Consider the following 12,279-nt stretch of genomic DNA (forward strand, 5'->3'; position numbering starts at 1 on the left):
GAGGTAATATGTGACAGTACCGTTTCTATTATACATTGATGTAAGAGAAGAGCAAGGGCCGTTCAAAAACATTTATCTATGGCAGAATATTTTTAGTTATCAACAATATTATATTTATATCTTTGCAATAATGTATCACTCTAGTTTCAAAATTGGTAAATATACTTTCATGTATTCCTTCAATTTCATGAATTATGTTTTATCATTAAGTTTATTTTAGTATAAATCTATCTCTAGATATTGCAACATGAAAATATTAAAGATTTATCCTTTCTTTTCAAACACCTGTTTATTAAGGAATTTTGGTTAATTTAAAGTTATAGTGTAAGCACTGAGTTTGCATTTTACAAACCCAAAAACTATTTTTTCTTATTTTTCCGCATTAGTTCCAATCATCATCGCCGTTAGTTTTGGTGGAAGTCGGTAGGTAACTGGAGGATATTTAACAGGTTAAATATAAACAAAATTATTTCCCGAATAATTTTTTCTTGCTTTATTAAATTCAAAACCAACCATTTGAAACTAGATAAAGAGACTGGAAGTTACCAATTTCTCTCAAATAGTCAATCTGTACTTGGTTGTGTTATCGTTCTAAGAATATAATTGTTTAATACATATTAGGGTGGTTTTTAAACTGCATATTTGTGTGTCCTATCTCATTTGGATCTTTATTCATTATGCATGATTTGTTCCAATGAAGGGTTGATATTATCGTTTATATAGAACGAGTACGTATAAGTTTTGTTATTTACTGCATGAATATTAAACAATCACGTATGGTGATACTGAATTAATATTAATTCAATTATCTAATTATTATTAAATTACATATATAACACAGTTAATCTCACCTCCAGGCTCTTGGGAGCGACGATATATCTCGGCCAGGATGGAAGCATACGAGAAGATGATGACGAGTAATGGCAGCCCGTACATCATGATCATCCCGAAGAAGAAGTAGGCAAGTTCGTGAGAGGGTGAGGGAAAGAAGTTGAAGTGTACGCACTGTTCATACCATGTAACATTGGGGTGACTTTCTACGTGGAATATCCACGCCTGTAAAACAACAATCAAAACTTTAATTTTATATCCCCTCGCTATGTGATACAATTACTGCAAATAAAATGAAAATGTGTAAATATTTAAATTGTTTTGTGCATTTGTCAGAATTTATGACGTAAAAGGTCAGACAAAGATCAAAAGCTCATACCGTCTTTCCGATACGATGTTGCTGCAGTTAGGTAGATCTGAGAGTAAACATTGTCTAGTTTGCAAAAGGTAGGATTTTTTAAATATATGTTTAAGATTGGAACAGAGTTTGGAAGACAAAGTTTTCGAGCTCCTTGTAAAAGATTTTATAATTTAACTATACGTGTTGACAAAGCGGTTGTCATTTTAATTCCAATTGCCTATGAAGTGATTTTATTTATTTAATTCCAATAATATTGTACAAATAGGCGTTCAAACATTGTTTGAGAGAGAGAGAGAGAGAGAGAGAGAGAGAGAGAGAGAGAGAGAGAGAGAGAGAGAGAGATTTATTCTACGTTGTTTTCAAGTTTGTTCATTTGTCACAATGTTATATGATACATAATTACACCAAAAACCATGTGACAACCATACGTGACAGTACTTTATGCTTTATATTTACTTTGAATATTTTATAGTACTTACAACTCATACAGTTCATTAAGTATGACACTTCGTAAATTTGGAGTTGTGTACAGTCTATTATCACAAATCAGAGCATGTAACATATTTTGTAATAAAACAATTCTTTTCACTTTTCCAGGACAAAAAACATCGAATTTCAGATTGATGGTTTTAAGTTGGAAAACTAACTTGCTTCGAAAGTTTGTTCAGGAAGTAATTTTACCATGTTATGCATTGAAGTAAAATATTAAGAGTTATGAAAGGAGAGACGAGGTGTAAGAGGAAACGGGGTTGTAGATTGGCAATTGGTTCCGACAGGTTTCGACGGATATGATTAAACTGTTATTGCTGACCGACCACCGCATTCCTGGTAAACACAGCTTCTACTTTCTCACTACCACTTCTGTGGCTGTGGTGTGTAAATGAATAATAGAACGATAAGTGGCGTTTCAACATGACTTTTGATTCTCAGATGCTTTCCCCCTATAAACAATTGGGCGAGTATTTTAATAAATGGAGGGTTAGTTAAATATAAAATATTGAATGTTAGCTTTTTTAGGGAGTTAAGTTAATTATATTGTAATCTGAAGGTGCATTTTTAAATAAATAAGACAATGCTCTGTATAGCACTGTTTTTACCAAGTTTGAGGTAATACAAAAATAAGAACACAAAAAAAATTACTAATACTTTTATTAAACACGGAAATGGATACATTTCTTTGTAATATAATTTTTGTAATTTACAGAGAGAAATAAAAATTATATTTGAAATGAAATTAATATGTATAGTGTTAAAATAGTAGCTTAATTTTATTACGTGAGGTATTAAATACAACTATTGCTAACAGTCAGAGCTCATGTATCGTTCAACTTAATATACAGGGCGGCCATACATTTTTTTGTGATAATAGAACGTAAATTTGACTCAAATATGGAAATTAACATTTTTATTACTCACAAAAACCCTGAGAAAAGTCATTTTCTTTTTTAGTAAAAACATGAATATTTCGTACAAAATGTAAAACTTCATGACATTTCCATACATTTCTCGCACTGTGTTACCACAACTGTATTCTACAGTAAATTTTGTGTAATTACGAATCTCCAGCAATATTAATTAAATGGCCTTAAACTGGGAAGTTTTGATTTTTTTACATTAAAAAAATAGATGAGATTCACAATTCTTTAGAAAACATACTAGAGACTAACCAACGTTATACAAACTGTTTCAAAAACTAAAATTTCAGAGATTATGATACATCTTTTTATTTTTTATCATTTAAGAACAGTTATGTGGGTTTCAATAGTATAAAACACGATAGTATCTAAACTCTCTAGCAAAATACAACTGCTTTCAGATCCTTAGATATTGATACCAAACATTTATGAGTCAAACATAGTTTTTTTTTATTTTTTTTTTAATAAAACTACAAACCAGTTTTGAGTTTCACCTCAATTTACTTTCAAAATTTCCTTCTTTCTCTCTTATGCAGGCCTTAATTTCTCTTTCTCATTGCTCCAACAGTGACTTTATGACTTCCTTTCCGTTCGTTTCTGTGCTGAAACTTGGGTCGTATTCAAACCTTCCTCTTTGTTATACACCTCAGACGTAAGAAACCACACATAAAAAGGTTCATGGGGCTGACGTCAAACTTTTCACGTCAAAATTCTTTACCTTTACTCACATTGATGTCACCTTCAAGATCCCTGCAACTAATCTCCGGTTCTTGACTAACTCTGTCCAATATTTGTTCTTCTGTGTTGTAATAAAATGTTGCTGCCCTCAAAATCACTCCGCTCCTTGTGCACATCCACGTCCTACCAAACGGTGACGCAGCCTTGTAAATACTTGTGTGCTGGGAACTCGCCGACCAGAATATCGGGCAATGTACTCCTTTTGAGCCGCACTAGCATCGCCATCAACGAAGCTATACACAAAATGCATTCTTGCATATTTCTGATTTGTAAACGAAATATTAAAATTACTACCAACTATTAAATGGCTCAACTCCACTACAAATAAGAATTATTCAAATCAAATATATCATTGGTGTCGGACCCTATTTCATGATAATATGGGGTAGTCAGATATGGTTAAATAAAGCAAACTATCCGTTGCATATCTTCATGACGTTTAAAGTTTTACGAAATGTTCATGCTTTTATCAAGAAACGAAAATAATTTTTCTTTCGGTGTGTGTGAGTAATAAATACTTTTAATTTCTATATTTGAGTAAAGTTTATATTGTATTAACACTCACAAATAATTTAACACTATGTCATGGGCACCCTGCATATTTCAGATAACACAATCTATTCTAAAGCAAAAGTCTCCTGGAGTTGAGTTACTCTGTATTTTACGTTAAGATAACTGATGAACGCTAAATACGTCACAAGAACACTGGAGAGACAGTTGCTTTCTATCTATCCAACCGAAATTTGTGTGAGATGATTAATGAAAGTGGTATTGATGGTATTGACTATGGCTGCATTCAAATACACGACCACTACAAGTAATTAATTTCAAGATTAGAACGCAACGATTGTTACTAATACCTTTACTATTACAATTGAAACTTATATTATGCATTAATTCATGTTCACTTTCTTTCCTTAGGTTTTCAGATAAAATATCTCGTTTACACATATCCGTATTTCCAACAAGATACGACTACATGAAAAAATATTGCCATGCCTATTTTCTAAAATATAAAAAATAATTGAGGGGAATATACAATAGAAGAATAAATAAAGCCATGTTTCTTATTATTATAAGGATTTAGCGCAATCTGTGACATTTGCCACAAATAGTATTAAACCTATTGATCGTTAATAGAAAATTGAGTGTAAATATAGCTCAGTAAGGCCAACGATATTTTTACAAAATGGAGGTGCGTGGGACTGTATTATTGGCACATCAACGGCAGATGACGTCAAATCCAACAATGACGACACACTGGCGTGACGTTGATCGTTATTTGAGGGTATCTTGTTAACAGTTCGATCATGCTTATCTACAGATGACGCATTTACGAGGGAGAAAAGGTTAAGGTGCCGCTGTATCTTACGCGGGATGTAGTCCAGGACCCAAGTTCCGCTAAACGAGGATGTTGCTGTGAAATTCGTAGTTTTTAAACAATACCTTCACTTTGTAATAGTTATTGTGAATAAAAAGCTATACAAAGATGTTGTATTTGTTGTGGTAGGCTACAAAAAAGAAATTTGTTCCAGCCTACTGAGCGAAGGTCGGCTAAACCCTATGGTTGGGTCTGTAAACATCGCTTTACAAAATATTATCGCGATATCTCGAAATATAAAACTCAAAAAGTCGCATAAAAATATGTAATACATTTATGCAGCTTCGCATTCTTATTTAAATCAGTGAATTATCTCTCGATCTTTGAAATAGGGAATGGAATATACCACATTATAATAAATGCACAAAATACACATTGCACTGTTTTGGAAAATTAAGCTTATAAAGAGAAATGTATATATTTAGACCACGATTACAAAGCTCATTAATTATATTTTATTTATTTATCTTAGAGCTTTTATAAATATAACTACAGCAACTGTTATACAGCCTTTAAATTCTAATTTTTAACTACTAACTATCAAAACAGCAACTAAGAACTATTTATGTACATAAATTAAAGATGATATTAATAATTTATAGCATGTACAATTCTCAATACAAAAAAAAACAATTTTAACAAAAGGGTGCGTTTAAAATATAAATGCATATTTTTAGTTTCCAATGAAATGAAATATTTCATTAAAATGAACACAAAATACAATTTTTATGTACACAAATTTGTAAATTAAACAAATTACAAATTAAAAATATTGTTTATTGAATATGTTCCATTGCGTGATTTTACCATCATGAGATTCGTTTTCGAACCGATAACCACAAAACCAGAACAACAAATATACATGTACCAAGCAAGTTTATTTAGTCCAAATACTGATTCCTGTCCATTTCCCTAATGAATGATTATTTTTATGACAACACTGAAACAAAGTTCGTTATTTTCTTATCAATTCATTTTTTTCCTGCAACGCATGTAAAATATTATTTTTGTGATTTCTACAATTTCTTAGAAATATATGTGTATATAAGTAGATATGAATATGGGGTTTCTAGCTCACTTTTGGGACAGACGGTAAATCAATGAAAAATACTGTTTAAAGGACAATAAACGAATCTGTAACTCACGAATGAAAAATTACCGAATCTATAGCTGTTTGCTTCTACTTTCTTGAGCTGTCAAATCAATCTATTGGTCTGCTACGAATAAACTATAAATTAAAACTTATAAACGGAAATGATGGAATTTGCTTACAATCACTCGAGAAGTCGGGGAGAATGTGAGTAAAACCACATTCTTTTGACGAGGTTCTTCATTTAATTTCTCCAAATGTACTATAAAATCATCGAGGATTTCTGGTTCAAAATCATAAACAAATTCTACATCTAGATAATAAAAAAATACAGGTAATATCTTTTCATAATAAACGTGTGTATCGATACCTACAAACCTAATGTATTCTTTGAAAAGGAAAATAATTTTTTCAACGGTTATGAGAGATAAGTAAAAATTTTTATTCTGTTTTCTAAATTCTGTAACAAATTTTGTTTGTTTTTCACCTCCGTATTGTAATTTTGTAAGCAGATTATTCAAATGTGTTAGTTTATTTCGAAATTTCCTAGGTTTAGGTCTTTCGTACAAAATTAAATTACAATCTCTACAAACTAAATATTTTTTATCAATAATTTCTCCTCTATTATAACACTTGTAACAGTTGGCATTATACTCTTCCATTTAAACAAAAAGATTTTTTTATAAATGGAGATTATGGAACTAACTCTGCCGAGATATAAATTTTTCAGCGCAAATGTTTGTGTTTACATTTCTACAACAGAGATAAATAGAAATAATTTCATTCTATTGTACAACTATTTAGGATATTTTGTCTATGATTACAAAGATTATTCCGGAAGAAATCGAGATTTTTCATCAGCGAAAGAGTATATTTTTGAAGTTTTAGAAGGAATGAAAGAGAATAATATGAATTTAGCAAATTATTTTTCTTAAATAAAAAATCTATTCTACTAAATAGTCACCAAACAACATGAACTCACCAAAGTCTCTACAATTTCTAGCATTAAAACAGTGCAACAAAGATGAATTCAGTGAATTGCCGGTTTATTTTCAACAACAGTTGATACCGTCTTCGATACTTTCCTTAAATGAAACAGAATTAAAAGAACTTGTAGAGTCTTTTGCAGAAAGAACGAAAACTGCACACGTGTACACACAAAAAACGAAAAAAATAAGGGATTATATATTTAATATAATTACGAAAGATATTGAAAAGAAAGTAAAAAATAAACAAACAGAGAGTTTTCATCGTTTTTATGAAATTTTTCCCATATTATACGTCCTTTCAAGATAATGAAGACTTAATTGATGAATTTCTTAGGAATTTTTGTAAGTATCAAGATTTATCAACACAATTCATTAAAGAGCATTATAGAATTTTTCTTATAGAATATAGCCACATTTTGTGTGAAACAAAAGGTATTACTGTAGATAATATTCCATGTGATTCCTATGAAGAAAGACACCAACTATGGTTATCAAAACAGTACTATGACGTGGGGAGGGACTGCAAGTTTTAGAGCACAACTGAAAAGAAACATCTGGACAAAAAAAAAGTAACCACACATTACTGAACTAACATGTTTTTCTTCTTTCCAAACAGCTGCTGATGATCAAAGCTGAAAAAAAAAACATATGGGAATGGGAGAAAAAAAGTAACTCTCATATGGAAGAATATTGATTTATTTTCAGTTAGGAAACAAACTCAAGGTCTCAGCGTTCCTAGTGGTAACGCATACGTCATGAAATTATTATGAAGTTAGTCGAGGTCACCGCGTTCCTAGTGGTAACGCCTACGTCATAGTTAGTGAAACAAACAGTCGAGGTCACCGCGTTCCTAGTGGTAACGCCTACGTCATAGTTAGTGCCGATGAATAATATAGAAAATACGATGATTTTTACTGAATTTCTCTAATATCGTTCTTAATCACATCATAGGCTAAAAATTTCTCAGAAACCACAACCACATAACAAATCGCGTTTGTAACAGCTTTTTGAAAATCCATATTGATAATTATATCGTTCTTTGAACCAGAAATATTTGTCATACTCTTTGTTGTATCAATGACATAAATAGGTCTATTCGCTAAAAATTCTTTAGGATTGTAATACATTTCCTTATTATTACAGTAAACTTTCTTAAAATCTTGATACATCTGATACATGATTCTGAAAAGACCTCCTGAAATGTTTAAATTTTGTAATTCATCTGGATAATAAGAACCGTTCAATTTTACTCTGATATTTTTTACATCCAAACTATCAAACTTTGAAGGATTTTTTTCTTGATTATTCTGTCTATCTGTTTGAAAACCTATGATAACGAACTTGGGATTGAAGATATTTCTATAAATATTTGTAATATCGAACGAATAAGTTGTTCCGGAAATACCTTTTTGTTCAATACATTGCCAATCTAGAAAATTAAACATAATGTTTTGACTTTTTGTAATTTCATCAATCAACCTAATTTTACTCGTGGTTTTATAATCAATCATTGGAACTCTAATAAAAAAATCTGTAATTGTTATTTTTCCATCAACAGGCATAACATTTCCAGTTGCAGTCTTCAGAATCACATCATTGTCTTCTGCTCTTATAAAACTTAGATAAAATCCTCCTTTATAGATCGGAATAGTAACATTTTCAAAAAATCCTAATCCAAAATGAGATAAATTTCCAGCTGCTTCAAAAACACCAAATTTAAAATCTGATTCAAAGCCATTAGAAGTTTGAGAAATAACATCACTTTTTGAATACGAAATAGTTCCTTTAATTGTGCTTAATTGGCCACAGTTTTCGACTTCTTCTATCAATTTATTGTGTTTTCTTACTTCAATCTTAGAAAATAAAAACTGTATAAAATTATCGATTAATCTAACATTATCAGTTCCAAGATATGCTTGACCATCTTGTTTTGTTAAAGTTCCAGAAATATAAAACTGGAAGTTAGACGAGCAAAAGTTATCTCCAAAATCAATATTAAACTCAGTTCTTTTATTCGGTTCATTCAAATGTTGTTTACTAATTGGATAGAAATTTTTAAACTCCGCCCTTTCAATATCACTAGCATATTTTCTGTAGTCCGCCATTTAATAAGAGAAAATTTAGAAATTTTAAACATCATGTATAAGAAAGATATCATTTTTTCATCGATCTAATGTACGTTTTTATAAGAAAAGATATAAATTTTAGTAAAATAATTAAAAAGATTAGAGTCATTTTTTAATGATCTACTTCGTCATATTCGGGATTCTCTTCCTTAAATTTTGCGATCTCGGTCACATATTTCAATAAAATTTGCACAGGATAGTAACCGCTATCTATAATATTGTTCCAATCAACTGTATCTTTATTTTCATCCAAAAACTTTATACTCAAGTGTTGATAGAGACAAAGAACAGACATATGATCTTTTAATTGATAATGTATATTTTCTTGAATGAACTCTGGGGACAGAGTTTGATATTTTGCAATGTTATACCAATTCAATTTGTTTACGTATAATCTCATCATATCTTCGGATAATTCATATTTTTGAGAAATGTCATCCCAATGTTCTTTTTTCAAATCTCTTTCGTGTTGCATGATAAAAAGATCGAAAGCACTGTAATGTCCCGCCATCTCTATTTATTAGGAAAAAATTTCAAATCAAGTTTTTATAAATTGGCTCTTTCTTGAGTTACATTCAGCACATTTTCCAGAAATTCTCTTAACTCCATTGATGTTTGCATAGTATTTTATATCATTTGTTTCAGTTTTTGCCTTACACCTCACACAGTATATGAGCGCCATTTATATAAGGAAAATTAGTCATCATCATAACCGCCTAATCTATTAAATCTGTTATCAATGTTTCAAAAGATTTATTAACATCTTCTTTAAATTTATTAAAGTTTTCTTCTAGTTTATTTACTTTATCGAGATATAAAGAGTATTGATCATCTATTCTTTTAAGTAATTCATTATTATGTGTTACTTTCTCATTGAAACGTGTACCAAAATTTTCAAAAAAGTTTACTTTCTCATTGAAACGTGTATCAAAATTTTCCAGAATTTTGTTAATTGCTACACCAACTAATTCATTAACATTATTTTTATATGTATTAAAGTTTTCTTCTAGTTTATTTACTTTATCAAGTAATTCACCAACATCGTCTACTGATCTTCTATTTCTGGCTTCTAACTTGTCATAGACTTCTGTTGTAAAATCTTTAACATGATGTTTATGATTCTCATAATTTTGTTTTAGTTCATTAAACATTTTAATAGGATCTTCTAATTGAATCATTACAACAACATCAAATGGATTAATTCCTTTACTAACACTGCTAATTCTTTTTCCTTTAAAATCTAAGGCATTTTTAACATTCGGATCATGTAAATCAACAATATCGATGTTTTCTGATAATTTTAGAGGTTTTAAAATTTGTTCTTTAACAACAACATCATGTTTGTCAATACCAGGTCGAACACCGACAATTCTTTTTTTATTAGCCAAACTAACATAATTCTTTTCAACTTTGATCGCTTCAGTAATTTTATCAGCTTTTTCGATATGAGACATTAAATTGGTAAATAATTTTTTTACACCATCATCAACTTCTTTTTCCAATGTTTTTATTTTATCAGCAACTTCATTTGAACTCATGAAATTTGCAAGTTTGTTATCATATTCTGCTTTAAAATCTTCAATCTCGACAGCAAACATATCTGAATCTGGAAGGGTTTGTAATAAATTTTCTAACTTGTTATCAAACTCATTTCTCAAACTATCAAAATTGAAACTATTATCTACATTTTGAATACTTTCTGTTTTAATTTGTGTTCCAAATACGTCAAAAATATTTTGTGAATCCATATTTATTAAGTAATAATTTGTTAACAACTTCTTTAAAATCTTTACCAGTACTCAGTTCATTCAAAACAAAAACACATAAATGACCACAAATTGGGGGATCTTTATAGTCTTGAATCTGAGAATCATTGTAGTAGACGCTTGATTTTTTCAAATATTTAATCAATTCTATAGGTGGTTTGTCCTCAATTCTTCCATACGAATCAAAATAACATGCATTCTTATCATTTTTATAATAACAAATCCAATGCGTTCCACTTCCCATAATCGAGTCTAAATTCACAATTCCACATTCAAATTTCTTAACTTTTTCAGGTAATGTATCTCTCATGAAGATTCCTCTAAAATGTTAAATATTTTTGCAGATTTCTTCCAATTCCCCGAATGTTAAAGGTTTAAATTTTTTTTAATGTTTGATTTCACGTAATTCAAAGTTTTTTCATCTAATCCAGATCCTGTAACATCTTCCAACTCTTTATCTAACCAATTTAAAATGTTTCGAACAATAGGAATCACATCTTTTTTAACGATTGGAGCAGCTTTACGAACATAAGGAACAACATTTTTAACAACTGGAATATTTTCTCCAAAATCTAATAAATCTTTCAAAAGTCCACCATTTTTGAGTTCTTTCAACTGATTATAAGAAAATTCTATTCTGGTTCCTTTATTGTTTTTCTTATGTTTTTCGAGTTTATTGTATTGTCTATTTGTTAAAAATATCTTATCTTCGCCATTTTTTAGTTGATCTATTTTAAATTGAATACTAACGGGTATTTTCTTCTTAAAAGCGGATTTTATTTTTTCTTTCTGATTTTTGCTGAAATTTACGTTCACCTCCATTTATATAGTTAAAATTTCAAGTTCTCTTCGATTCCCATTCCTAGTTTTCTCTTCAAAAACATTGCTCCAGCTGTTGGAAGCGCAACAAATCTTTCACCTAAACTAGCATCTTTTGATAAAAATCTATCCATTGCCTTATCTTGCAAAACTTTATCTGCGATATGTCTGGAATTTGTGTCTCTATGTTTTGCATAAAAAATATCGTGTTCCATAGCAGCTTGATCTAATTTATTTATACCAGTATCTCCTCTTTTTAGTCTTTTTTCGAGTTTTGTGCCGGGCCCCAGATACTGATAAGTTGGTACGTGTAATTCAAAAGGTAAATTGTTGATAAAATCATTCAAAAGTCCACTACCCTCAATCATAGATGAACTTATTGCCGGCAAAACTCGTTTTAAATATTTAATTCCATCAGGTTTTTCAATCATTTCATCAAGTTTGTTCGAAATAAAATCTTTAATCGCTTTCTTTTCGTTCAAAAAATTGTTGTTTCCAGCCTTTTCTTGAGCATAAATATAATTTATAATTCCATCGAGTTTTGTCAAATCGTCGATATATCTGTACTCAATCTTATTATCACTGTATTTTCTTATACCAGATCCTTCGATTCGTTTTTCCCAAATTGGTTTAATCAAATTGAGATATTTTTTACCTTTACTTGACTTTGGTTTCTTAGTTTATGGATCATTATTTTTGTAAATTGAATCAGATTTCCATAAAATTTCAGTATACTTTTTCAAGTCTTCTTCAGAATATAAAC

The 12,279-nt window shown here is 30.0% G+C and overlaps 1 protein-coding gene across 7 annotated transcripts in view; it reads right to left on the bottom strand.

Moving 5' to 3' along the window:
- The window catches only part of LOC124354982 (adipokinetic hormone/corazonin-related peptide receptor variant I-like), a 209,146-nt gene that overhangs the window by 20,230 nt on the left and 176,637 nt on the right, over positions 1–12,279 (bottom strand). For all 7 annotated transcript variants that reach the window (XM_046805828.1, XM_046805823.1, XM_046805821.1 and 4 more), the window contains one exon: positions 852–1,056. In XM_046805828.1, the coding sequence (XP_046661784.1) occupies positions 852–1,056 (205 nt within the window). The remainder of the gene's footprint in view (positions 1–851; positions 1,057–12,279) is intronic.

The sequence above is a fragment of the Homalodisca vitripennis genome, chromosome 2 (assembly GCF_021130785.1).
Source record: "Homalodisca vitripennis isolate AUS2020 chromosome 2, UT_GWSS_2.1, whole genome shotgun sequence".
NCBI lineage: Eukaryota > Metazoa > Arthropoda > Insecta > Hemiptera > Cicadellidae > Homalodisca > Homalodisca vitripennis.